A 26,575-nucleotide genomic window follows, 5' to 3' on the forward strand; every position below is an offset into this window, starting at 1 on the left:
CAATGTCAATGACAGGTTTCCAATTTGCATGAATCCAGGCTACTCACTGGTGTTTCTTCATGGGAAACCAATAAAAACTTATTCTGCGTGTTACACGACTTCTCTTCAACTGGAACAATTAAACAAGTAACAACTCTTTGGCATTGTTCTCATTGTCCAGCTATAGAATCTGTTTGGTGATGTACATGGACATCCAAGCTTTCTGACCTTCTTGGGTTGTTACAAACATGTGGGTGGAGCGCATGCTGAAATTATGAAAAGAGTCTATGAGCAGATGTCTGCACGTGCCTGTCTGAATCATGTGTGTTACAGCATGGAGACCTCTAAAACCTGTGGATAGTTTGGATCATTGCAACCTGCGAGTTACTGGGAAGGAGAGTCAAGGTTGTAGAATTGAATTAAGTCAGAGCATGAGCTTTATCATTGGATTTCTAATAGTAAAAACAATCCAAACTAATTTACTGACTGTTCCTGCTGAGTTCTGTGATCAAATCAGATTGATTTTTACACCTAATCTGTTCAAAGGGCACAAACAGAACTATTGAAATAATAAATAAATAATAAATAATAATAATAAGTTAGTGAGTGTTAGCAGGTAAGCTTTCTAAAAGTTCAGAGGTATGATGGAACTGATAGCTTTTTCTACATCTTGGTCTGGACTCAGACTGACATAACCAAACCAGTAGAAAGTTTTATGGTCTGGAATATGGAATTTTTGTATAATCGTGTTTTGTATAATGCTATATTTTTGGGTTTAATTATTGAGTTGTTCTTGTCTGCAGCTGGTGTGGTGGTGGGGAATCTCAACAGCCTGACAAGTGCAGCCATGCATGTGGACACATACCAGATAGGAGTCATCACAGGGATCATTGTCCTCGTTCTGCTGGTGCTTTCTCTCTTGCTCCTCTTCATCATCTACAGGAAGAAGCAGAAGGGCAAAGAGCCCACCATGCCGGCCGTAACCTACACTCCAGCTATGAGGGTCGCAACAGATTACACCTTGGCAGGTACATCACAGGTGCTTCTCAACATAGACTGGTCATGAAACAAAGATATCTCCAGATTTAGAAAAGACATAATTGGTTTTATTGAGCAGTATCAAATAATCTATTTCCAGTCTGTAAGAAGTGAGTGTTTGGACTCAGAAAACACTAGTTATAGTGTGCAGAAACTTGTGTACAAGGAGGAGTATGTGTACAGATAGTGGGGTAGATATGTTGTGTATAGGGAGGGAGTATATAAGTACGTGTGCGTGAGTGCGTTTGTAGTGGGGGGGTCTGGTGCCTGGAGAGCACAGCTGGTTTATTTGGTTGTGGCCCGGCTGTTACTTGGTGGCGGTCTGGGGGTCATGGCTCTCTGTTGATGTGGGTTGGGCCTCTGCTTGTGGGGCTGAGGGGCTGCTTTCAGGTGCCCTGGGACTTTGTCTGCTTTGGGCGGGCGTTGGCCGGCAGGGCTGGCCTTTGTCGGTTTGGGCCTATTTCCCCTGACTGCATGGGACTCTGGCTGAGGCCCCCCTCTGCCCTCTCCTGGGTGGATGCATGGTTGGTTCTGTGCCACAGCCAAGCTCAGGCGGTTTGGGTCTGTGCTTGAGTGTGGCTGCCGGTTGCCCGGGTCTCAGAGTGTTCTTGGCTTGCATTTTGCCTTTGTGTGGGTTGCACCACACAATTGCTCTTCTCTGAAAATTTTTTTCACTCTGTATATTCTGCATGTGACAGTTACTGAGTCGTCCTGCTGATTTATTCACTAACAGCAGGTGGTTATCTTTCTTTCTTTCTGGTTTATATTTAATTTGTAAGTTTCTGGAGCTCCTTAAAGTTGTTGGCCTTGTCCTCCTGCAGGAGGAACATGAATCTGTGGTTGGCTTGTGTGTGTATATGTGTGTGTATGTGTATGTACATGCCTATATAGGTATATCCCATCCATCCATTCATCCATCCTTTTCCAAGGCCAGACTTCCCTCTCCCCAGAATAATTTGCCAGCTCTGCAGGGGAATGCCAAGGCGTTCCCAGGCCAGCCGAGAGATATAATCCTTCCAATGTGTCCGGGGTCTTCCTCAGGGTCTTCTCCCAAAGGGATGTGCCTGGAACACCTCACCAGGGAAGCACCCAAGAGGCATCCTGACCAGATGCCCAATCCACCTCAACTGGTTCCTCTCGATGTGGAGGAGCAGCGGCTCTGCTCTGATCTCCTCCCGGATGACCAAGTTTCTCACCCTATTTTCTAAGGAGAGCCTATTTTCGGCCGCCTGTATGCGAGATCACGTTCTTTCGGTCACGACCCACAGCTCATGACCATAGGTGAGGGTAGGAACGTAGATCACTGGTAAATCGAGAGCTTTGCCTTCTTCTTTGCATAGACACTGCATTACTGCAGACGCCGCATTACTGCAGACGCCGCATTACTGCAGACGCCACATTACTGCAGACGCCACATTACTGCAGACGCCACATTACTGCAGACTGCACCGATCCACTGTCAGTCTCACTCTCCAATCCTTCCCTCACTTGTGAACAAGACCCCAAAATATTTACACTCCTCCACTTGAGGCAGGACCTCGCTCTCGACCAAGTAAGGGAAATCCATCCTATTCAGGGCGAGAACCATGGTCTCAGATTCGGAGGGGCTGATTCTCATCCCAGCCACTTCACACTCAGCTGCATAATGCTCAAACGAGAGCTGGAGATCACGACGAGATGAAGCCATCAGCCATCTGCTTTCCCCTCGAGATGGATGGTGAACCACAATCGCCTCGAAGCTGCCTCAAAGACATTCTCCATGGCCTTGCCAAATTCTTCCCATGCTTTGCTGACTTTGTCTTGGCGACAGCCAAAGCCACATCCCGCTTACCTTGTCAGTACCTATCAGCTGCCTTGAGAGTCCCACCAGCCAAGAAGGCCTACTTCAAAGGAATACTTCCAAGACCTCATCAATCCTACCAGCACGTCTTCTGGCGAGGAAGCAGAGCTGGGGGACTCAGTGGTGGACTCTCCTGTCTCTTGGGCTGAAGTCGCTGAGGTGGTTAAAAAGCTCCATGGTGGCAATTCCCCGGGGGTGGACGAGATCCGCCTGGACCCCTTAAGGCTAAGTTTGCCCAACAAGTCTACATGTGCTTTGTGGACCTGGAGAAGGCATTCGACTGTGTACCCCGGGAACTGCTGTGGGGGGTACTCCTGGAGTATGGGGTATTGGTCCCCTTGTACAAGCTCTCCGGTCCCTGTACGACAGGTGTCAGAGCTTGGTTCCGCATTGCCTGTAGTTTTCAGTAAGGGTTTGACTCTGCCAAGGCTGCCCTTTATTACTGATCCTGTTCATAACTTATATGGACAGAATTTCTAGGTGCAGCCGAGGTGTTGAGCGGATCTGGTTTGGTGGCCTCAGGATTGCGTCTCTGCTTTTTGCAGATGACGTGGTCCTGTTGGCTTCCTCTGGTCGTGATCTCCAGCTCTTGCTTGAGTGATTTGCAGGCAAGTGTGAAGCGGCTGGGATGAGAATCAGCACTTTCAAATCTGAGACCATGGTCCTCAGCCGGAATAGGGTGGATTGTCCTCTCCGGGTCGGGAGTCAGGTCCTGCCTCAAGTGGAGGAGTTTAAATATCTCGGGGTCTTGTTTAAGAGTGAGGGAAGGATGGAGCGTGAGATCGACAGACGGATCGGTGCGGCGTCTGCAGTAATGCGGACTCTGCGCCGGTCTGTCGTGGGAAGAAGGAGCTGAGCCAGAATGCGAAGCTCTCAATTTAGCAGTCGATCTACATTCCTACTCTCACCTATGGTCATGAGCTGTGGATTGTGACAGAACGAGATCTCGTATACAGGCGGCTGAAATGAGTTTCCTCCGCAGGGTGGCCGGGCTCTCCCTTAGAGATAGGGTGAGGAGCTCAGTCATCCAGGAGGAGATCAGAGTAGAGCCGCTGTTCTGTCTCATCGAGAGGAGCCACCTCCAATTGAGGTGGCTTGGGCATCTGGTCAGGATGCCTCCTGGACCTCCCTGGTGAGGTGTTTCGGCTCAATTATATAGTTTAATGAATTTTATAACTCAAAGGTTTAAATGTATTACATTTATCCTTTCTGGATAGTTTTATATTATGCCTGCATGCAAATGTTTGTTTATTTGATAACTCTCGATGGGGGGGGGGGGGGGGGGGGGGGGGATTCAGGGTGATCTAACAGTTCCTTAAAAAAAGATAAATGGATTCAATTAAGGATTAATATTAATTACTCTAATCGTGGCTGAAGAAAGATCAGTCCATCACTGCAGGTGCTCCTCTGGCCAGGGTATTATAGAGAGGATGTTTTTGATTATCCAAAATGCCCTGAAGTTTTCTCCTCATCCTCTGCTCCACCACAGCTCTGACAGGGTCCAGACTTCTCCCGAGGACAAAACTAGCATTCCTGACGAGTTTGTCCAGATGTTTGCAGTCCTTGTTTGTAATGCTGCTCCCCCAGCAGACATCAGTGTAAAACAACACACTTGCAATGACAGTGTGATGGAACATCTGCAGCAGGTCACTGCAGACATCAAAGGACCTGAGCTGCATGAGGAAGAAAAGGTGACTCTGTCCCTTCCTGTACTGTCTGTGTTGGCTGACCATCCCAACGTCTGGCCCAGAATCCCCTCCAGGTACCTGTAGGTCTTAACATTCTCTATTTCCTCTCCATCAATACAGACTGGCCTTCTGTGTGATGTAGATCCCTGAAATCCACCATGAGCTCTTTGGTCTTGGAAGTGTTCAGGAGAAGACAGTAGTTAGTCCAGTCGGTGAAGGCCTTTACCGGGTCCTTGTGCTCCCCTTCCTGTTTACCTCTCACAGATGCCACAACAGCTGCATCATCTGAATATTTCTGTATGTGGCAAGACTCCGAGTTGTATCTGAAGTAGGAAGCGTAGAAAGTAAAAAAGGGAGCTATAACAGTCCCCTGTGGAGCCCCAGTGTTGTACTCCAGAGTTCCAGAAACCCTTCTCCCCATCCTGACATATTGTTGTCTTGATGATAGTTGTTGTAGTCGATGTAGTTGATGTAGTCATTCAGCTCCACCGGTCGCCTTTTCTTCTACAGCACCGGGATTTTTTCTATCTTAAGGCTCATATTGAATAGCTAGAGAGAGATATTCTTTCAGGAGCCTTGGACATAACCCATCTGGACCTACAGCCTGTCCTGGTTGGAGTTTCCTGAGCTCAACTGCAACCTCTGAAGTTGATACACACAGACGGAGCAGCTCAGCGGGCTCATGAGTAGGATTATCATCAGAGATAGAAGCAACTATAAGCTGCAGTGGTGGAGACAACAGTCACAGTGGTGGAGGAAGCCGCCGTACAGGGGAAGGGAGCAGAATCACAAGTAGAGGTAGTAGCCGCAGGGATAGAGGAACTAGTCGTAGAGGTGATGGAACTAGCTACAGAGGTGGAGGAACCAGCCGCATACACAACAGAACCAGCTGCAGAGGTGGAGGAACTGGCCGCGGAGGTGGAGGAACTGGCCGCGGAGGTGGAGGAGCCAGTTGCGGAGGTGGAGGAGCCAGTTGCGGAGGTGGAGGAACCAGCCGCGGAGGTGGAGGAGCCAGTTGCGGAGGTGGAGGAACCAGCCGCGGAGGTGGAGGAGCTGGTTGCGGAGGTGGAGGAACCAGCTGCTGAGGTGGAGGAACTAGCAGCAGATGTGGAGGAACCAGCCGCTGAGGTGGAGGAATCAGTCAGAGGTGGAGGAACTAGCCGCAGAGGTGAAAAGGCACCCACGAAGGTAGATCGAGCTACCTGACGTAGTACTGGTTGAGGGAGTTGGCTTTGTCTGCATCATCCTCTTTCGAATAACAGTTGTCCAACTTGTAGCTAGTGATGGTCTTAATTCCCCTCCACAGCTTTTTAATGTCCTTGTTTTCCAGTCGCTTTTCCACCTTCCTTTTGTACTCCAGCTTGGCATGCCTCAGAGACCTTTTAAGCTTCTGCTGCACATTCTTCTGTCTTTCCTTGTCCTCTGACTGGAATGCCCTCTTTTTTTGGTTCAGAAGACCTTTGATGGCACTGGTAATCTATGGTTTATTATTAGGATAGCACCTAACAGTCCTGACTGGAATCACAGTGTCTCTACCTCAAACTTGTGCTTTCTGTGATGCTATCAACACTCCTTTCCAAGTCCTGTTCCTCCAGCAATACATCACCAGTCAGTTCAGCCAAAGCAGTAACACATCCATGCATCCATAGCTTTTGGTGACCACTTTCTGAAGGTTCTGGTGGTAAAAGGAAGTTTTTGTACACAAGGTTTGTATGTGGGTTGAAAATAGACCATGATGAGATCAAATCTGCCTAGTGGTGGAAAGGGTACAGCCATGTATACTTCCTTCCGTTTGGCATACAGCAGATTTAGTCTTCTGTCCACATGTTTGATAGTCCACATACTGTACAACCCCCTGGGAAAGGAATTTGATGTTGACTGATCCCCCCCCTACCCATATCCACACATGAACTGTGGCATCTGGATGCGGTATGTCAGAGCGACTTGGTTAAAATCTCCCGTAATAACAATGAACGCCTCCGGGTGTTGATTTCGTATCCCAGCAACCACATCATTGATAACGTCACATGGCCAGTGTCGGCGCTGCTCTGGGGGGAATATAAACCAAACAATAACAACATATGGAATCTCCAGTGGCATGTAGTACGCTCGGAAACCAACGGAAAGCAGTTCAATGTCCGGACAGCAAACTTTCTCTCTGAACGGCACATAACAGGGATTAACCCATCTCTCAATAAAGAACAGAATAACACCCCCACCTCTCCTTTTTACTCCCCTCTCCTCCGCTCCTCTCTGTGTCTCTGTCAGCGCGCAGAGATGTGAAGCCTGTTAGATCCATACATGAGTCCAGCATGTTGTTCTTCAGCCAGGACCCCGACAAACTAATCAAGCGACACTTTTTGTACAGCTGTTGGTTCCTCACAAGCACCTCCAGTTCATCGCACTTATTCTGCAGCAAGTTGGCATTTCCCATTATTATGTTGGTTTAAGAAGGGCTTGTACCTCCCCCTGTTCTCATTTCTTTTAGCCTTCCTCATTACTTCAGCTCTGCATCCACAAAACGGCCTCCTCAGTTTGGATATTAGATGTTTTTGTCTGTTTCCATGACCCATCTTGACTAGCTCCAACAGTCGCTCTTTTGTTTAGACAAAAACTTTGGACTTGGCGCACATTGCAAAAAAGACTTTTTAAAAAAAAAGTACAAACTCCTCTCATATAGCTCAAATTAGGTCTTTTTTTTCCCGAGGATCTCATCCCAGTTCGGAGGTTTTGCTGCATATTTTTGGCGCTCAAGACTTTTTATGATGAGTCTCCAAGGCAACGAAAGACTTGTTTACCATCGGGATCAATTATGAACGCTCTCTAATTAGGCTTTTCAGAGAAACAACACATAAAATTCCAATGGAGTTTAAAAGAAAGAGAAGAGGATGCAGAGTGGAAGTGAGACAGAGGAGAAAGCAATGGAGATTTAAACCATTTCTTCCAACTGTTGTGATGGGTAATGTGATATCACTCGCTAAAAAAGTGGACAAGCTTGAGATTCTAACAAGGTCTGAGAGAATAGAGAGAGCCCTTGAAAAGAGTATTATGTGCTTCACCGAGACATGGCTGCATGAACACATCCCTGACTGTAATGTGTCTGTACCGGGCTTTAAAACGGTCCGTGCAGACCGCAGTAGACAACACAGCGGAAAGCTAAAGGGTGGTGGAATTGCAGTGCTGGTTAACCAGCGTTGGTGTCATCCTGGACATGTTACTGTCAAGGAGAAGAGATGCACAAGGGACATGGAACTGTTAGCTGTGAGCTTCTGTCCATATTATTTACCCAGAGAGTTTACCTGTGTTATTCTGGTAGCGGTTTATATAATACCTGGTACCACACCAGACACAGCCTGTGACGTCATCAGCTCCATCGTTGCTCGGCTACAAACACAGCATCCAAACTCATTCATGGCGATCTCCGGAGACTTCAACAACGTCTCCCTCTCTGCAACTCTACCAACATTCCAGCAGTTTGTCAGCTGCTCCACCAGAGAAAATAAGATGTTGGACTTATTTTATGCAAATATGAAAAATGGATCCAGTTGTTCTGCCCTGCCTCCTTTAGGAAGATCTGACCATAATCTGGTTCTTCTCACCTCCACCTACAAGCCCATCGTTCAGCAGCAACCAGTCATCACAAAGACGATCAAAATCTGGTCTGCTGAAGCTGAAGATGCTCTTAGAGGAGGCTTTGAGGCTACAGACTGGAACGTCCTCTGTGAGCCTCATGGAGACGACATCAACGCCATGACTGAGTGTGTGACAGATTACATAAACTTCTGTGTGGACAGCATCGTCCCAACAAGAACAGTGAGGTGCTTCCCCAATAACAAACCCTGGATCACCAGTGACCTGAAAAAGCTGCTGAACATCAAAAAGAAAGCCTTCAGGGATGGAGACAGGGAGTTATTGAGGGCAACACAAAAACAACTTAAAACACAAACTAAGAAGTGCAAGGAGGACTACAGGAAGAAGTTAGAAAGTCAGCTCCAGCAGAATAACCTGAGGGATGTGTGGTCTGGAATGAAGAAGATCACCGGCTTCAAGTTAAAGGGGGACCAGCCTGATGGAGGTCTGGACAGAGCTAATGAGCTGAACATATTCTTCAACAGGTTCAGTTCACCCCCTACCTCCAGCCCAACAGACCACACACCCTCCATAAGCCCACTGCTTTCCTGTCACGCCTCCAATCTGTCACCCTGCAGCTCAGTCATGGACCAGAACACAGCTTCATCTCCCTCCACATCAGGACATCCTGAGACCTCCACCTTGTTTGTCTCCTGCAATCAGGTTAAGAAGCAACTTGAGAAACTGAACCAGAACAAGGCTGCAGGTCCAGATGGTGTCAGTCCCAGAGTTCTCAAGACCTGCTCAGAACAACTATGTCCGATTCTGCAGCACCTTTTCAACACCAGTCTGAGACTAAATAGAGTCCCAGTGCTGTGGAAAACCTCCTGCCTTGTTCCAGTGCCTAAAAAAACACAACCAGCTGAACCAAGTGACTACAGACCAGTTGCCCTGACATCTCACATCATGAAAGTCCTGGAGAGACTCTTACTGGCTCACCGCAACAAGCAAGTAAACACCTTTCAGGACCCATTCCAGTTTGCATATCGTAATGGACTTGGGGTTGAAGATGCCATCATATACCTGCTCCAGAGAGCACACTCTCATCTGGACCATTCAGGCAGCACTCTGAGGGTCATGTTCTTTCATTTCTCAGTGCTTTTAATACCATTCAGCCTGCTTTGTTATGTGAGAAGCTCCATAAATTCCAGGTGGATACCTCCACAACCACCTGGATCTATGACTACCTCACAAACAGACCCCAGTTTGTGAGGCTGAAAGGTTGTGTGTCTGAGATGGAGGTCAGCAGCACTGGTGCACCACAAGGAACTGTACTCTGGCCATTCCTCTTCACTCTGTACACCTCAGACTTCCAGTACAACTCTGAGTCCTGTCATCTGCAGAAATACTCTGATGACTCTGCAGTTGTGGGGTGTATCAGGGATGGACAAGAAGCAGAGTACAGAGAACTGGTCAGTCAGTTTGTTAAATGGTGCGGTGACAATCATCTCATATTAAATAGCAGCAAAACAAAAGAGATGATTGTTGACTTCAGGAGGAAGAAGAATAAACAAAGCACTGTTTCCACCCTGGGAGAGGAGGTGGAGGTGGTGGAGGAATACAAGTATCTTGGAGTTCAGCTGGACAACAAACTGGACTGGAAATGCAACACTGACTACATCTACAAGAAAGGTCAGAGCAGACTGTACTTCTTAAGGAAGCTGAGATGGTTTAACGTCTGCACCAAGATGTTGCATATCTTCTAGAAGTCTGTTGTGGAGAGTGCAGTCAGCTTTGCAGCATCTGCTGGGGTAGTAGCATCAGAACCAGAGACTTGAAGAGAATCAACAAACTGATCCAGAAAGCTGCTTCTGTGCTTGGAGTAACTCTGGAGCCGCTGGAGCTGATTGTCCAAAGAAGAATGCTGCACAAGCTGATGAAGATGATGGAGGATTCTTCACACCCTCTCCACAACACAGTGATGAAACAACAAAGTGTGTTCAGTGAGAGGCTTCTTCAGGTCCCATGTAAGACTGAAAGATACAGAAGATCATTCCTGCCGGCAGCCATCAGCCTCTGGTATTTAAACCGCTACCAGAATAATACAGGTAAACTCTCTGGGTAAATAATATGGACAGAAGCTCACAGCTAACAGTTCCATGTCCCTTGTGCATCTCTTCTCCTTGACAGTAACATGTCCAGGATGACACCAACGCTGGTTAACCAGCACTGCAATTCCACCACCCTTTAGCTTTCCGCTGTGTTGTCTACTGCGGTCTGCACGGACCGTTTTAAAGCCCGGTACAGACACATTACAGTCAGGGATGTGTTCATGCAGCCATGTCTCGGTGAAGCACATAATACTCTTTTCAAGGGCTCTCTCTATTCTCTCAGACCTTGTTAGAATCTCAAGCTTGTCCACTTTTTTAGCGAGTGATATCACATTACCCATCACAACAGTTGGAAGAAATGGTTTAAATCTCCATTGCTTTCTCCTCTGTCTCACTTCCACTCTGCATCCTCTTCTCTTTCTTTTAAACTCCATTGGAATTTTATGTGTTGTTTCTCTGAAAAGCCTAATTAGAGAGCGTTCATAATTGATCCCGATGGTAAACAAGTCTTTCGTTGCCTTGGAGACTCATCATAAAAAGTCTTGAGCGCCAAAAATATGCAGCAAAACCTCCGAACTGGGATGAGATCCTCGGGAAAAAAAAGACCTAATTTGAGCTATATGAGAGGAGTTTGTACTTTTTTTTTAAAAAGTCTTTTTTGCAATGTGCGCCAAGTCCAAAGTTTTTGTCTAAACAAAAGAGCGACTGTTGGAGCTAGTCAAGATGGGTCATGGAAACAGACAAAAACATCTAATATCCAAACTGAGGAGGCCGTTTTGTGGATGCAGAGCTGAAGTAATGAGGAAGGCTAAAAGAAATGAGAACAGGGGGAGGTACAAGCCCTTCTTAAACCAACATAATAATGGGAAATGCCAACTTGCTGCAGAATAAGTGCGATGAACTGGAGGTGCTTGTGAGGAACCAACAGCTGTACAAAAAGTGTCGCTTGATTAGTTTGTCGGGGTCCTGGCTGAAGAACAACATGCTGGACTCATGTATGATTATGGTCAGATCTTCCTAAAGGAGGCAGGGCAGAACAACTGGATCCATTTTTCATATTTGCATAAAATAAGTCCAACATCTTATTTTCTCTGGTGGAGCAGCTGACAAACTGCTGGAATGTTGGTAGAGTTGCAGAGAGGGAGACGTTGTTGAAGTCTCCGGAGATCGCCATGAATGAGTTTGGATGCTGTGTTTGTAGCCGAGCAACGACGGAGCTGATGACGTCACAGGCTGTGTCTGGTGCAGTACCAGGTATTATATAAACCGCTACCAGAATAACACAGGTAAACTCTCTGGGTAAATAATATGGACGGAAGCTCACAGCTAACAGTTCCATGTCCCTTGTGCATATCTTCTCCTTGACAGTAACATGTCCAGGATGACACCAACGCTGGTTAACCAGCACTGCAATTCCACCACTCTTTAGCCTTCCGCTGTGTTGTCTACTGCGGTCTGCACGGACCGTTTTAAAGCCCGGTACAGACACATTACAGTCAGGGATGTGTTCATGCAGCCATGTCTCGGTGAAGCACATAATACTGCACTCTGTGTATTCTTTCTGAGACCTTGTTAGCATCTCGAGCTCGTCCGTTTTGTTAGCTAACGATCTCACATTACCCATGACGATGGTTGGGAGAAATGGTTTAAATCTAGTTTTCTTCGCTCCCTGACTCCCGCTCTGCATCCTCTTCTCTTTCTTTTCAACTCCATCGGGATTTGATGTGTTGTTTTGCTGATAATCCTGATTTGGGAGAGGTTAATCAGTTGATCCCGATTGTAAACAAGTCTTTCGTTGCCATAGAGACTCATCATAACAAGCCTTGAAAGAGCAAAAATATGCAGAAAAATCTTCCTTGCAGCACACCCTCCGAACCGGCATGAAATCCTCAGAAAAAAATACCTAATTTGAGGTAATATCTATGCGAGAAGAGTTGGTACTTTGAAAAAAATCAAGATAGCAAGTCAGAGTTACTCATCTGCTGCCAACAGACGGCGCAATCTAGAATGCAATGCCCTTAATGCCCTTACCTATAAACTTAGTGATTCTTGTTGCCCTAGTAAGGCAGCGACGCCTCGCCAGGTCCCCAACAAATGGTAGTGTGACCCCATTATTTTTCCCCACTCTCCCCACTCTTCTTTAAATATAAAAAAATAGTTTTGATGTCTAGTTTATGATGATGATGATGTCCGCTCAAATTCAAAATAATAGCAAATCGGAGTAATAAGGATCAAACATGGGGCTTCAGCCAATAAAACACGGTGGATTTCCTGCCTCTGTAAAATTCCTCTCCAATTGGTCACATTGTTGTACCTGTATTGCACAGAAGTCAAGAAACTACCTTTGTCTTTAATGTCAAATAAGGCGACTCAGTTAATGTCTGTGTCGCCTTTCATTAAATATGAGGCTGAATTTATAACAGTCACTCAGACAACTGGGGACTGGAAAAAGGAACAGTAACTACAAATGTGATAAATTGTAATTTAGTGATATAAGACATTGTTTTTTCTATTTAATTGAGTTAAATAAAAAACAAACAAAGAAATGGGTCCTGAAATTAGAGCACTTTTCTGATGAACAGTGGGGAAAAATATACCTGTCAACGGGTTCCGAAGTCTGACTGGGAGGAACAGAAAACATCTGACAAGAGTGGAAACATCACAGGATAGTTCAACTAAATATTAGTTTATGATTAATGGAAAAGATATTATTTAATCTTATTTGTTTGCTTTTTAAAAAATCTTTTTATTTACCCAGAATTAGAAAACAATGCCATGATTTTCATAAAATTTGTAAGTTATTATTACTTTTGTCAATTTCAGCTTATATCCCAGGCAGCAGTTTTCCTCCTTCTTTAATGGGAGGGTATGAATACATATAAGGACGACTGTATATGCGTCTAACAAGGATTATTTTCACTTAAGTTTAAACGTCAGCATGACAGGATAAGCTGTCAGCCAGAGGAGAGCTCATCTGGTCCGAATCCTACCCATGTTTGTCATTTAGTCACAAAGGAAGATGAAAATACATAAAATTTAAAATTACTGGCACCATTTTTTGTCATTTTAAAAAACATTTTCATGTTTTTTGTAGAAGAACGGGATCAGTAATTATATCAACTTCGCACAGGTAGTTGCTAGGCAATGGAGGACTGGAGCAATGTGTGTAATTGTTGTACACTAGATGGGAGTCTCATTTCACTGGCAGTAAGTGCATTTCGATGTGTGCAGGTGGCGTAGAACACTTTGTAGCCTATGGAGTCTTCACACTTCGAAGTGTGCAGACCCTGAATTGAGACACAGCCCATCAGTAGGGGAGCCAGCCCACCCATACACAGTTAGATGTGTCAACCTCCCTTTACACTTACGTTTCTCTGGACCAGGCTGGAAATACCTGCAGCTCCGCTCCGATCTTCCTCTTTGTCTCTGGCGTCAGTCTTTTCAGTTTCCTTTGGCAGTGAAGCCTGTAGTATCTCGTTGTTGGCCTATGCAGCAGTGCTGTCCCACTTTATCACTGGTGCCAGTCTTTCCTGCTACCACATCTGTCCCCTTAGGATTGTATAATCCTAACTCCCCCAGTGCCGCCGTATGAAGAGGGAATGCCGGTTGTAGCTTATCGAGCAATCAGCTGCCTTGCCCCACAAAGTCAAATGTACAGCTGTGTAAAAATTACATATATAAAAATTTAAGAATCATAAAAACAAAACACAAGACAAGGCTACTTCTGTTCACTTTAAAACATATACCCATTTTCTTTTGACACGTTTCTTTTGTTCACCTTCTAATGTCTATCCCATTTTTTCTTCATCCCCTGCTCAAATTGCTTTCTCAATTGCATTAACTTTTTTTGTAAGTTGGCTCCCATAAAGCGTTTTTTATGTTGCAGTCGGATATCTTTGATGTAGGTCACATTTATTCTCCAAACTTGCTGCAAACCAATTTATACACAAAACCCTTATTTAAATAAAACATTGCATAAGATCTATACTAAAAGCGTGCGTATGCCAAAAAGCTGGAAATGGCTTATGCCCATAGACTGTATATGAAAGATGGGCCTAATCTGAGGTCTCACCTGGACGCTGTTTGCAGGTGGAACATAAGTGATGTTGACATTGACAGGAAAGCATGTTGAACCCAGTCCTTGATGGCAGCTTTGTAAGCAACATGTCCTCTGTCCTGGCTCAGTTCGACTTCTGACCCAGATAAAATAGAGTCCGGCTGCAGGAGGCGACAGTCTCTGCACCAGTGGTCTCAGTTTTCCTCTGAGACGTCTCGGCCAGGCGACACCATTCTCCTGCCGGTGGGAGTCTTGTTGGGTCGGAGGGTCAAGGTGGAAAGCAGTGGAGAGTCCAGGTCAGTGGAGGCCCCCAGCAGTGTAAATGATGAATCTAACCTGGCTAAAGTAGCAGTTCTCAGCAGCATATATGTTGAGAGAGAGACAGAGAAGTTAGTTACAGCAGCAGTCTTATCAGCCAGTCTGTTCTGTAAACATTGGCAGTGTCTGAGCAGCTCGCTCTCACTCTACCTGCAGTCACATACAGTAATCCAATAAACTAAGGTTTTATTCATGCATTTCTAAGTTGTCCCAGTCAGACCCCTTCCTCTATTGTTACACTTCACGGTTCCTAAAACCATCGTTCAGAGTGACCCCAGCAGGAAAATGATCAGATTCCATTCACTCAACACACATCTCCACACATCCTCTCCCACATGCACACACCATAAAGGAAAACACCTTGACCCGAGGGAGAACTGTTGGCCTAGAGGTCACAGTTAACCATGTGGCTACCATGGTTAGGAATTCCTAAAATTTAGACTGTGAACATCTCCACAGAATTCAGGTGTTCTGACCCACCTTGACCGGCCCATTCCCCCTGAGGAGAGACCCTCCCACACGCGACGTGAAGGGAATTTTCCCCCCAGATATCCCAAAGATCCTCTGGCTTACCTGTTCGCTTCTCCCAAGTTTACCCTCCCCCTGTCCACTTCTGCAAAGCGAACCCATGAGCGGAGCCTCCAACCCCAGCAGCTGTCCCAGTCACCGTCACTGGAGAGAGAGTGTGAGAATGTGAAACAACGTACGTGTTGTAAAAACCTTTTCACCCACCAGACCTCCATGACAGAAAACATGTGCGGTCCATTAGACCCCGGCGCCGTCAGCCAAGGAACCCAGCCAGGAGGTCGTCCATCAAAACGGAGACTGAGATTCTTTCAGGTTGATCAGACACCCCGTTGCAGAGTTCCAGACTGACAGTCACAGGATCCCACTTCTGACACCAAAAAGTTGTGGAAAAAAATCTATCAATGATGAGGAGTCTGGTTCTGAAGGGAAAAAGATTACTAAGTTTATTGAACATAAAATAAAGTACAGAATAATACAAATTGCAAATTGGAGAGACAGTCCAGAGTTCTGACGTGGCAGAAGTCTGGAATGCTCTCCCTGAGAACCATCTTTTTATTCTCGCATAAAGGCCTCAATTGTCTGCCCTGGATCTATGTTATTCTAAACAACAATGTTGTTGTTAGCTGTAACCCTCTTCAAGGTAGAGAGTGTTCTAACCACGCGGCAACATCAGGCGGTGAAAAGTGAAGCCTATGCGGAAGTGCATAAAACTGCAGTTCCCCCTTCATCCACTAGGGGCTCCAAAACAGAGCAAATCCCCATGGACTCCCATGTTAAAAAGATCAACTTCACAGCAGAAATAAACACGTTTACAGCAGGAATAAACATGTTTACAGCAGGAATAAACATGTTTACAGCAGAAATAAACACGTTTACAGCAGGAATAAACATGTTTACAGCCTGGTTCAAAAATCCATTTTCGGTTTATAGGTCAGGTTTACCTTCATGACAACTGTGGGGGAAGTGAATTTTTTCTAACTCGCCCATTTTAAAGTAATTTAATCTCGATGTTCGGCATATTTAAGGGCGTGTCCTTTTGATTTACAGGTACCCGATCTCCTGCTTCAAGTAGGAAGAACGTAGAACAACCGCGGTTTTTATCCGGTTAATAATGTGACATAGCTTTAGCCCGCATACCTCCGTTAGCTGGTTAGATCCCGTAATCTCGGGGTTAGCTTTTAGGTACAGAAAGCTCGGAGTTCGCTTGATGTCAATCATTCACCATGGGCACGGCTGCCCTCTTAGCTCTTCCTCTTTGCCCATATTTATATTTTCCGGGTGAGATGACGCTGCCAACATGGCGACGGTAGGAACTGCCCACCGAGCTACAATTCAGCTCTTCAGAAACCTATGGGTGACGTCACAGAGGCGTGATATACAATCTATGGTTCTAACTAATCAGATCACAGATTTCTGAATGCAGACATGTCAGGCCCTCTACACATTGTCTGTAAAGGGGAATAAGCAGACACTGTGTAACTAAGCTTAAGTTCTCATCATGACCTTTTCAGAAAGCCCACAAAGCCATAATCATAAATGAATATACACTAGAACTATGAAATATATGAAAATCTAAGTCAGAACATAAAACAACAACTTGATAGTCTGGAGTGATTTAATTTGATTCAGCCCTTTGAACCCTGCATAAACCAATGCAACAGCTACACAACATCAAACAAAAAGACAAAAAAGTTAAATTTCTAAATGATATAACGTTGGTTACCTAAATTTGCTTGCGGCATCCAACTTTAGCCACATTTACGTTCATAACATCTCCAGATTTATTATATGGCAGAAGACAGTTGCTGAAAATACCTTGTTGCCACATTTGACTAGTGCTGACACTGTCATTTTTGTTTCCTTTTTACTGTAATTTATGTCCATTGTTACACTAAACAATTTACTGCTCCTTTTGTTGCACTGTCAACGGTCATCCTGTTCAGCCATTTTTATTATTATTATTATTCCGCCAAACTTTGCCGTGCTACTCCTCCTGCGCCATTCAAGTCACTTCAATCATTCAGATCTTAAATTCTTAAACTCCTTCAGGACATGTGTGCTACAATTTTTTTTATTTTGAATCTTTGTAGTTTTTGAGATATTTAGCATTTTGTAAAAATAAATTCAGCCTTGTGATTGGATGAAAGTCTTTCCAACCAAATCCAGATTAGACCTTGCAAAAATTCAGCACAGTGATTGGTCAACAGGGTTTCAGAGCTCTGCACCGGTTTGCAGTGTCTGGTTCATCAATATCCCGTCCCCAGTGTCCCCAGTATTTGAAACGCTACTCCTCCGACACCATTTGTCTCACTTCAACCATTCAAGTATCAAACTCTTCAGCCCATTCAGAAGATATGTTCTACGACTTTTGGTCTCTGAAACATTTAAACTTTTTAAGGTATTCAAGTTTTTGTCAATGTATTGAAATCTGTTTCTGTGATTGGACAAAACGTAATTCAGCTCAGCGATTGGTCCATTTTTTGTACCAGGACACAGGTACATACAAGGCACTGGTTCAAATGAAGCATTTAACATACAGCTCCGTTGTTGTTTGTCTGCTGTTGCTTGGGTTGATGGCGTGCAGTTCTGCAGACTGCTCAAAGTGAGCTATTGGTCTCAGCTGCACACTTCAAGGAGCAAAGGAATTTATTTGCAAATGTCTCAGTTAAATATGAAGGATTTGTTCCAACAATGTTCCCTGCAACATTTCAACACTTTGATAAATTTTAAACAACTTAAAAAAAAAAAAAGTTTTTCACATTGAACAATAAAGTCTGTCACATCTTTACTGAAGTTTAGTTCAACCTCACAAATGTTTTTGCAATCCCGCTAATTACACCCTGCTGGAAGGAAAAAAAAAGGTGTTCCCATCCCAATAGGAAAAGATTTAAACGCTTTTTCTAAGGTATAACTAAGAGTACTAGTGGCGTAGTGAGAAAGTCTTTTTGCTTCAAAACAGGAGTTCATAGGTTCAATCTCAATGTGGGGCAATTAAAAGGAAAAATTCAGTTGTGCTTTTTTTTTCAATTTATTATAATTATGCAATTTCATTTCAATCATTCAGCATAGTTCAATAAATGGGCATTCACATTTGCTATTATTTCAATAATAGCTGGTTCTAGTTAACATGTGCTACAGCCCTTTCAAAATAAGAAAGTTCTGTGTTTACAGAAAGTTTCAAAATGATGATATGACCAATTCAGTCACAATGGGTCAGTTTCTCCAATATGGGACCCAGATCAGCACATAGATCCAAGAGCAAGAGCTGTACGAGTATAAATCTGCATATTAGCCGGTTATCATCATGGGCCAATAACTGTTGGTGATCCCTGAAAATGCCTTACCCCCTAATTCTCCCATCTGTAGGGTCTTCCAGCAGAGCCAATCCCTCCATGGCATTATGCACACATGTCACCACAGCATTTAAACACCACAGCATTCAGACTGATTGCCTCACGTCACAATTTATAGTACACATCACCCTGGTGATCATGTGGGAGGAACTTGATGATGATTTAATGTTTTGATTAAACTGATAAAAAGTTATGCAGATTTTAGATTAAATATTTAATTTAACATTAAGGTTGGTTTATAGGCTATTTTCATATTTAGTTGAAAGGATCTTGTGTATAGTTATGACTCACTCACCAGCAATGTTGTTTATAATGCTGATAATGAAGTTGATCTATGAAGCATCTATGAGGAATCATGAGGAGTCATGATGCCATGTGGCTTAAATTCCGTCACCATCTGCATCGCCAGCAAAGGCATGGGTCAGAGTTTGTGTGAAGGGTCACACATGTCATTGATCACGTCCGAAGCCTTGCTGTCACTGTACCACGTGACTGGTTCGGAAAGTGACTCAGATCCAACCGCCATTTCTGTGACTGGACTGGACTGGAGAAAGTGCCCAACACCCTAAAAAGACAAAGATCCACTAAATTCAAACATAGTTTGAATGAAAATGTGTAAATTCTCGCCTGAACTGGTTTAAATGAGCTCTTTTACCTGATTAAATTTGTTTTCAAGAAGTGACTCAGAACATGGTTACTCCTCATATCCTTATCTTATCGTAATAAGACTAAAAAAGATTGGTTTGCACACATTTAATACGTTCATTAAAAATAGTTTTTTTACATCCGTAGAAAACACAAATATATCTATCGTTATGCAGAAGTGTTACAACTTAGATTGGAGCATTGGTCCTGAGACCTGGGTCTGAGTCTTGTGTCTGGATCTGGATCTGAATCTGAATCTGGATCTGAATCTGAATGTGCTGCTTATAAAGAGAAAGGAGAAGTGAAGCTGATCTGGTTTACTAGAGCTTGATAGCTGTGAGCCAAGATGGTAGAGAAATTAAAGGAAACATGACCAAATAAGGCATGGTCCAGAGAACCCGCCTGGAAACCCTGATCCAGTCTGTCTAAAAAAGTGGTACAAGACTGAACATGTTTTATCGACTCAAAAATTCATTTTGTTTTAGTTGAAATAGTTTATGGTTTGGTCTGTTTTGATGTTCCACATCCACTGTTTTGTTGTTCTGCTAACAGTTATCATCCTTTTTCAGATGCTCATACTCCAGGCAGTGAGCCCCACCCCAGCAACTACTTCTCAAACCCCAGTTACCACACCCTGACCCAGTGCATCAGCCCCCCACATGTTACCAGTGGTCCTTATGCAGCGGTATGGACATGATCTTTTACATTTGGACAAAGATGTATTAAGAAAAGACCTAAAAGTACTGACTGTTTTTCAGGCCAAGTACAGCAAGCTGTTTGCAAACATGAAGAACATTGATGGAAGGAAACCAGCTCGTGCTGTTGCTCATACTGGTACGCTACCTGCAGACTGGAAACAAGGGGACTGTTTCAATGAATTGGGTAAGTTTCTCCAGCAGCATGCTGAAGGTCACAGTGATCATGAAAAGTGGACTTCCATCCCAGGCTCTGGTCTCTGGAAGAATCAAACAGGTTTTCCCAAATGTATCACCATCCACTTCCAGTTTGGAAGCACCTACAGCTTAGAAGCTAAACCAAACTGGTGCCTCAATCGTGGTGGAGGCTTTCTTCCTGGTCCTGGTTTTGATTGGGAATCTCCCTTCTGAACCTGGTTCTGATGGGGGTCGTTGGTCCCGGTCCTGGTTCTGACAGGGTTTTCCTTAACTGGGTCCTTATTTAAAGATTTATAAAGTGGATAGATGTGACACTTGTGATTCTTTTATTTCCTGACTTTCTGGACTTTTGACGCCTAGTATTTCCCGTATACTTGTTTTTTGCTCTGGTGCCTCCAGCTAGCCCAAAGTCAGACTCAGGTTAGCAGAAGCTAACCCGGAGCTAACTGCTGCTAAGGCTTCAGCAGCTAACCTGCAGCTAACATGCGTGTTACTCTCGCTCCGCTCACCTGGGTTCTCCAGTCATCCATCCATCTCCTAGTGACTGGGATCCTCCAGTACTATGACGGAGAGCTCTTCCGACTCAGTTTCCAGCAGACTGGACTGCTTCCACTAGCGCTCCTCTTCCACTCGGACTTTGCTGTCTTTCCATAATGGAGGTGTATTCCCTGGGCTCCCGTCAGATTTACCACTATTACAACTTCAACCAGATGAAGTCCATTTGGTCCTCATCCAGACAGCTTCGTCGGACTGGTTGGGCTGCTGATCTGGTCTAGCTCCAGCAAGCTCGATGGCAAGTTTCGGCCTCCTGAATATCCACTCACTAACTGACGAGGGACATCTCGTCCAGCGTCTCGTTGTTGACCGTGAGTTGGATTTTTTATGTTTGACTGACACATGTCAACATCTGAATGTCTGTTTCTTTGAATGAAGCAAACCTACCTGGGTTTGTTTAGAACTGTAAATGACTTTTTCTGATCACGTTAATCTCTGTTGATATTAATCTTTTGCTCTCAAAAAGCAAGCTGCCTTGGGCTATATCTTTCCGTAATATTAAAGAGACTACAGAACTTTCTCAATTTCCCCGTCTCGTGGTCCTTAATGATGACTAATTCAGCATCCGTCTAGTATCCTACCTGACCTGATAGCTCTCTTCAGCAAGCAAAAGACAATCTTACGATGCCTCTTGTTTTGTCCTTTTCTCTTTTTTAATCTTTGTGCGTTTCTTTGCTGATTCAGCAACATTGCTGGTTCAAAACAGACAGTTCCTTAATGTACCGTGAGGTGAAACGTCACGTCACGTCCCAGATGTAAACGTTCTGTAGTGCAGTTTCTCAGCCTCGGGACGCTGCTGGGCAGCAGAGGCTCTAGAAATGCACATGATAGATGGCACTGTGTCATTAAACAAATGTCATCATGTCATGGAACAAGTTCGGGATACGGAGTTTTGAGCATAAAATGTTTCATACCATGGGGAGCGGAGCATTCAGCTGCTCCACCCCTCACCTCTGGAGCTCACTCCCCACAACCTCTGTAACTCTGACTCCATACAGATGTTCAAATCCAAACTCAAGACACATCTGTTCAAACTGGCATATTCTCTGTAACATTTCACACGTTTCTGATTTTTGTTTTATGCATCTTTTATTTATGTGTGTATTTATTGATTTGATCCTGTTTGATCTTGTAAGGTGACCTTGGTGTCCAGAAAGGCACCACAAATAAAATATATTATTAATAACATTATTATTGTATGATAGATAATACAAATTCAATTTAATCTAATCCAATTACAGTCAGGTAATAATTATGTGACTTTTGAAGCCAGTAAGATGAACATATTTAGAGACTTTATTGCAATAAAGGTTATTGTTGGATAAAAAATATCTCAACCTTTTAAGTAGGAATGGCAGAATAACAGAATCTTGGTAGAGTACATTTATTTTGCAAGCAGTTCACTTTCAGCACAAACAGAAGAGACGTGAGATGTGGACTGAATGTGAGCTAAGAGCAAACTGAAGAGCAACTGCTGTTAAAATGACGTTATCCGCTTAGCAAGGTCAAGTTCAGCTTTCTCACGAGAAAATTGCGTTATGTTGCGTTATTGCAGACATACTTCCAACGTAACAATGTAAGTACAGCATTTTCAGAGTACAGAATATGATTTGCAAAATATGCTTTCAATGGTGTTCAGAAGAAAACAGTTATAATTATGAAACTGTTATTAGTACAACTATGATGAATTTTTTTCCTAACATGAATTCACGTGCACATGAATTTTACATGACATTGTGAAAGTAGATCTCACACACGTTATTCCAGAGGTTGTATGTAATTTTTGCCTCTACTGCTCACTCTCCCTTGCTCTCTCCGTTATCTGTGTCTTCATGCCAGGAGCTTATGGAATTGACAGGGCGTACATGGGAAACTCTTTAAGAGGTAGGACATGAATATTACTGCCAAACCTCTTAGCATGATGCATCTCTGGCTGATTGGATTGTTTTTCTCCAGATGTGGTGAAGGGCACGACCTATCACACCAGTTCTTGCTCCCTGAACAGCTCTGAAAACCCATATGCTACCATAAAAGACCCTCCACTGCTGACAGCCAAAAACACAGAATGTGGCTACGTGGAGATGAAATCACCAGCCCGAAGAGATTCAGCTTATGCAGAGATCAACAACAGCAGCCCCACCAACAACTGCAATGTGTATGAAGTTGGTAAGCAGATCTGTTTTTTATGAGTGAGAATAATAAATACATTAAACATGTACACAGACTTCCAGGTAGACTCAGAGTGAACGCTTTTAGTTGTAGTAAATACAGTTTATCAAGCATTTCCTCTGGCTTTTAGGAAAAGCTGATGTTTACAGCAACAATACAACCTAAAGTTCCACCAGTGAAGGACAACTGGATTAATGTAAATGTAGTGTCTGGGCTTCCTGGATAGGAGAGATTGGGATTATGTTTCACAAGTCATGTCCATGCCATAAATTTGCTCTGCTGGTGCACTAAAGCAGGTAATTCCACTCAGCACAGTGAATTACCAAGTTTAAGTGGCTGAGCAGAACAAATACACCGCATGGAGATGACTTGTTGAAGTCAGGTTGATGCTTTTTGATACACTGCAGTTACTATTGTTTACAAGGTGTTCAAAACTGTGCAGCATTCAATTCAAAGAGATATAGGATGTAATTCTTACACAGTCTTTTAAGATCTTTACTTTAAGTTACTGTCTGGATCTCATTGAGACCAAAATCACCTCCCAGGGTGGAGATGTCAAATTCTGGCCATAAGCTGGACAAACTGTACAAGTCACATTTGTAGCTGATAGATCCACACAGCATGCAGTCCAGAAAGGATCCCCGGAACCACACCCTGTGACCCATATCTGATCAGGTTTACTTAGATATTTCCTGAATGTTGGACTGTTGTTTCATGTCTTCATCCTTCTACAGACATCAACACTTTGTCTTTGATTCCAGAACCGGCTGTCAGCAGCATCCAGCCCACAGATGGAAGCACTCATGTGCAATTCGGACAGGACCTGTACGATCTACCAAAAAACAGCCACATCCCCTGTCACTACGACCTCCTGCCTGCCCGGGAGAGCCCATCTTCAGAGCTGAAGGAGCTGGACAGTGAGTAAAAGCTCAGAGACTCTGAACTGAGACCAGCTGGTATCTCTGGATCGTCAACATACAGGCACATTTATATCCACTACATATTACAAGCTTCTGTTTTTATCATTTTTGTTTCTATAATCATGTATCAGGACTCTGAGGGTGTTTCATTAATGTTAAAACTCCTTGTTTTTTCATTTTAGCATCTGTCATAATTTAAAGGAAGTCACGGTCACATGTGTGGGAGGTGGCAGTTCCACATACTCAGTGTAAAAACCTGATGCTTCATCAGTTGCTGTCAGGCACTTCAAACCTGGATTAATGTTAAACAAACCAAAGAGACATTTAATGGAGGAGGTAAAGTGTCTGATAATATTCCACCACTAATATTTTTCACCAGTTTAAGCTCAGAGAAAATAATTCAATCAAAGGTTCTGGACTTATTAAGCCTCATTCACCATCTCTGTAGCAGTCTTTTAAATATGTTATTAAGCCCAACTGTATGTTTTAAAACTATATGTTTTAATTTTTAAAAACCCTCTGTCAGGACAAAGAAGCTGGTATATCTTTACAGGTAAACACCTAAAAATGTCCAGAGGTGTGCAGACAGATGAGGAAAAATAAGAACTGTAATGATAAAAGCAATTAATGAAAATAAAAAATACAAAAAGATGTGGACTGAAGCTTGATTATTCTCATTTTAAGGTGAAAATTTGGTTATAAAATATTGCATGAGATTCAAATCATATAAAATCAGATAGATGGGTCTGAATTCGTCCTGATCACAGATAACATCCTGCAGTCTGGTCCATGCATGTATCAGGACAGTGATTCTGCAGTTTGACTTGTAAATGCAACAGAACCAACAGCCTGCAATCTGATCTGTGAACGTATCTGAAACAAATTAGAATGTTAGGACACAATCTGCAGTTCAATTAAACTCAATTCAACTTTATTTATACAGCGTCAAATCAGGGCAATGCCATCTTAAGACGCTTTACAGACAGGAAAAAAAAATAATAATGAAAGCCGATAAGCCATTATGCAATATCTTATTTATTTTAAATTGATTTAACTCTTTACCAAAAGTGACTAAAATTACCACTTTTTTAGCAGAAAACACCACAAGCTGATACCGTTCGAACATGTCAAGAGTTTTCACCAAAACAAAGACTTTCTGTGAATCATACTAAAAAGTTTGTTAGTAGGAATTAAGGAATTAATTTGTTTATAAGAATCTTTGGTAAATAATAGCTACTGAACACACATGTCGGGGATCTTTAATTTTTACTTGATAAAACTAGCGTGTTCTTACAGAACATGTTGCTGATGGAGGTGTATCCTCCAGGACTTCCATGTTTATTGTTCTCATCTATGATAGAATGGATTGTTAAAACATGCAAAAAATACTGGACTCTGAATGTTTTATGTTACATCTGTGGCTACGCTGACCCACATAGGGGTTATATGGAAAGTGCCTTGAAGTGCATCAAAAGAAAAGACAAACAAATTATTAAGTACTTTTCCCCCAAGAGTCTGATCAGTGTGACAGCTTTTAATGCATATTTTCATCCAATCAGCTGCCAACTATCACACCTTGACTCCACCTTCATGTCCAAATATGGTCACTTCCTAAGGTAGACAGACTGACCAATGACAGTGGCTGTGATTGTTATCTTGATGCATTCCTTTGGGATTGATCTGTTCATGTCTTAGGTTCTATTTCTGCTCCCTTACACATGTAAAGGAGGATGTTTGTTTTTTATAGTTGTCATAAGTCTCTGTCTTCATACTTACATTCATCTTTTATATTGCCATGGTTATTAAATTAGTTTAACAGCTGCACTTAGTTCATTATTCACTTCCACATTTTGACACTGTTTTGGTAATGGCAATGCATTCCCATCATGTTTACAAGTGTACAGAAACACCAGAAGAAGAAAAAGAATTAAATCACAAAGTTTTTTCTTGTTCTCAACTTCTTCTTCTTCACGTTCTTTTTATTTAGTGGTTTCTGCATTGTCCTCTTTCTGTTCCTTCCTGTCAGCTGTAATTTCCCTTGTTGGTGTTATGGGGGCTCTGTATTGTTACCTGGCAGGTGATGTGTATGTTGGCAAACTCTGGTCCTCGAGAGCCTGCGTGCTGGGTTGTTACTTTATAGTAAGGCCAAGGGTATAAATATGATTGAACTTGTAATTAGAAGAAACGGAGTGGAAAAATCAATTCTAGACAATGTACGGCAAAGCGCCACTTACTCCTGGGTAGGTTGAAGGTTCCTTTTGCTGGTGGTGTGTCCGCTATACAACTCAGCACTACCCCATAATTTCCAGAAGTATTGCTCCATTTTCTGCATCAACTGAGTTCCTTGAAAACTGACCAAATTACACGTAATTGACGCAGGAAATGGACAAAACTATTTTCACACATCAAAATGGAGCCAGTAAAATTCTCCAAATTGCTCCAGATCCAGATGACCGTGAAAATGTGAGCATAGAAGACTTGCTTCTGTACTCACCTCCTCATGCAGATTTAATTAGGTAATTTCACCTGTGTGTAAAGTTTGTGGGAAGTTGTGTTTCTTTAGATGCTTATTCTAGTTAGATGAAGAAATAAAGTGGTTTGAAGATGTTTGTTTGCTGTCTTTCTTTTTTGTAAAATTCTTTTTTCTTTCTTGCTTAAATTTTGCTTTATTAAAAACAAATCCGAATAGAAACTGAAGTAATAATAAAAAGTTCCAGTTCAGCTGTCAGAAAGAGAAGCATGTCACAGATCTTAGGACGACTTGCTTGAAGAAAACTCAGTTAAAGTCCTCAAACAGATTAAATTACAATAGAAGTGTTTTTTTCTCCATGTCCCACAATTAACACTAGAAGTACTGCAGTCCAGCCATTTGGCTTGACCTGACATTTCTGTGGATTGTGATTCAACATTT

The 26,575-nt window shown here is 43.2% G+C and overlaps 1 protein-coding gene across 4 annotated transcripts in view; it reads left to right on the plus strand.

Moving 5' to 3' along the window:
- Positions 1 to 26,185, plus strand: part of megf10 (multiple EGF-like-domains 10) — a 133,192-nt gene extending 107,007 nt beyond the window's left edge. For 3 of the 4 annotated variants that reach the window (XM_079256907.1, XM_079256908.1, XM_079256909.1), the window contains 6 exons: positions 783 to 1,007; positions 19,697 to 19,812; positions 19,886 to 20,009; positions 22,415 to 22,459; positions 22,532 to 22,741; positions 23,506 to 26,185. In XM_079256907.1, coding sequence (XP_079113033.1) covers positions 783 to 1,007; positions 19,697 to 19,812; positions 19,886 to 20,009; positions 22,415 to 22,459; positions 22,532 to 22,741; positions 23,506 to 23,669 — 884 coding nt within the window. In that variant the 3' untranslated portion in view covers positions 23,670 to 26,185. The remainder of the gene's footprint in view (positions 1 to 782; positions 1,008 to 19,696; positions 19,813 to 19,885; positions 20,010 to 22,414; positions 22,460 to 22,531; positions 22,742 to 23,505) is intronic. The other variant, XM_079256910.1, reaches the window with a different exon arrangement.
- Positions 26,186 to 26,575: the final 390 nt, after the last annotated feature.

The sequence above is a fragment of the Telmatherina bonti genome, assembly GCF_933228915.1.
Source record: "Telmatherina bonti genome assembly, chromosome: 17".
NCBI lineage: Eukaryota > Metazoa > Chordata > Actinopteri > Atheriniformes > Telmatherinidae > Telmatherina > Telmatherina bonti.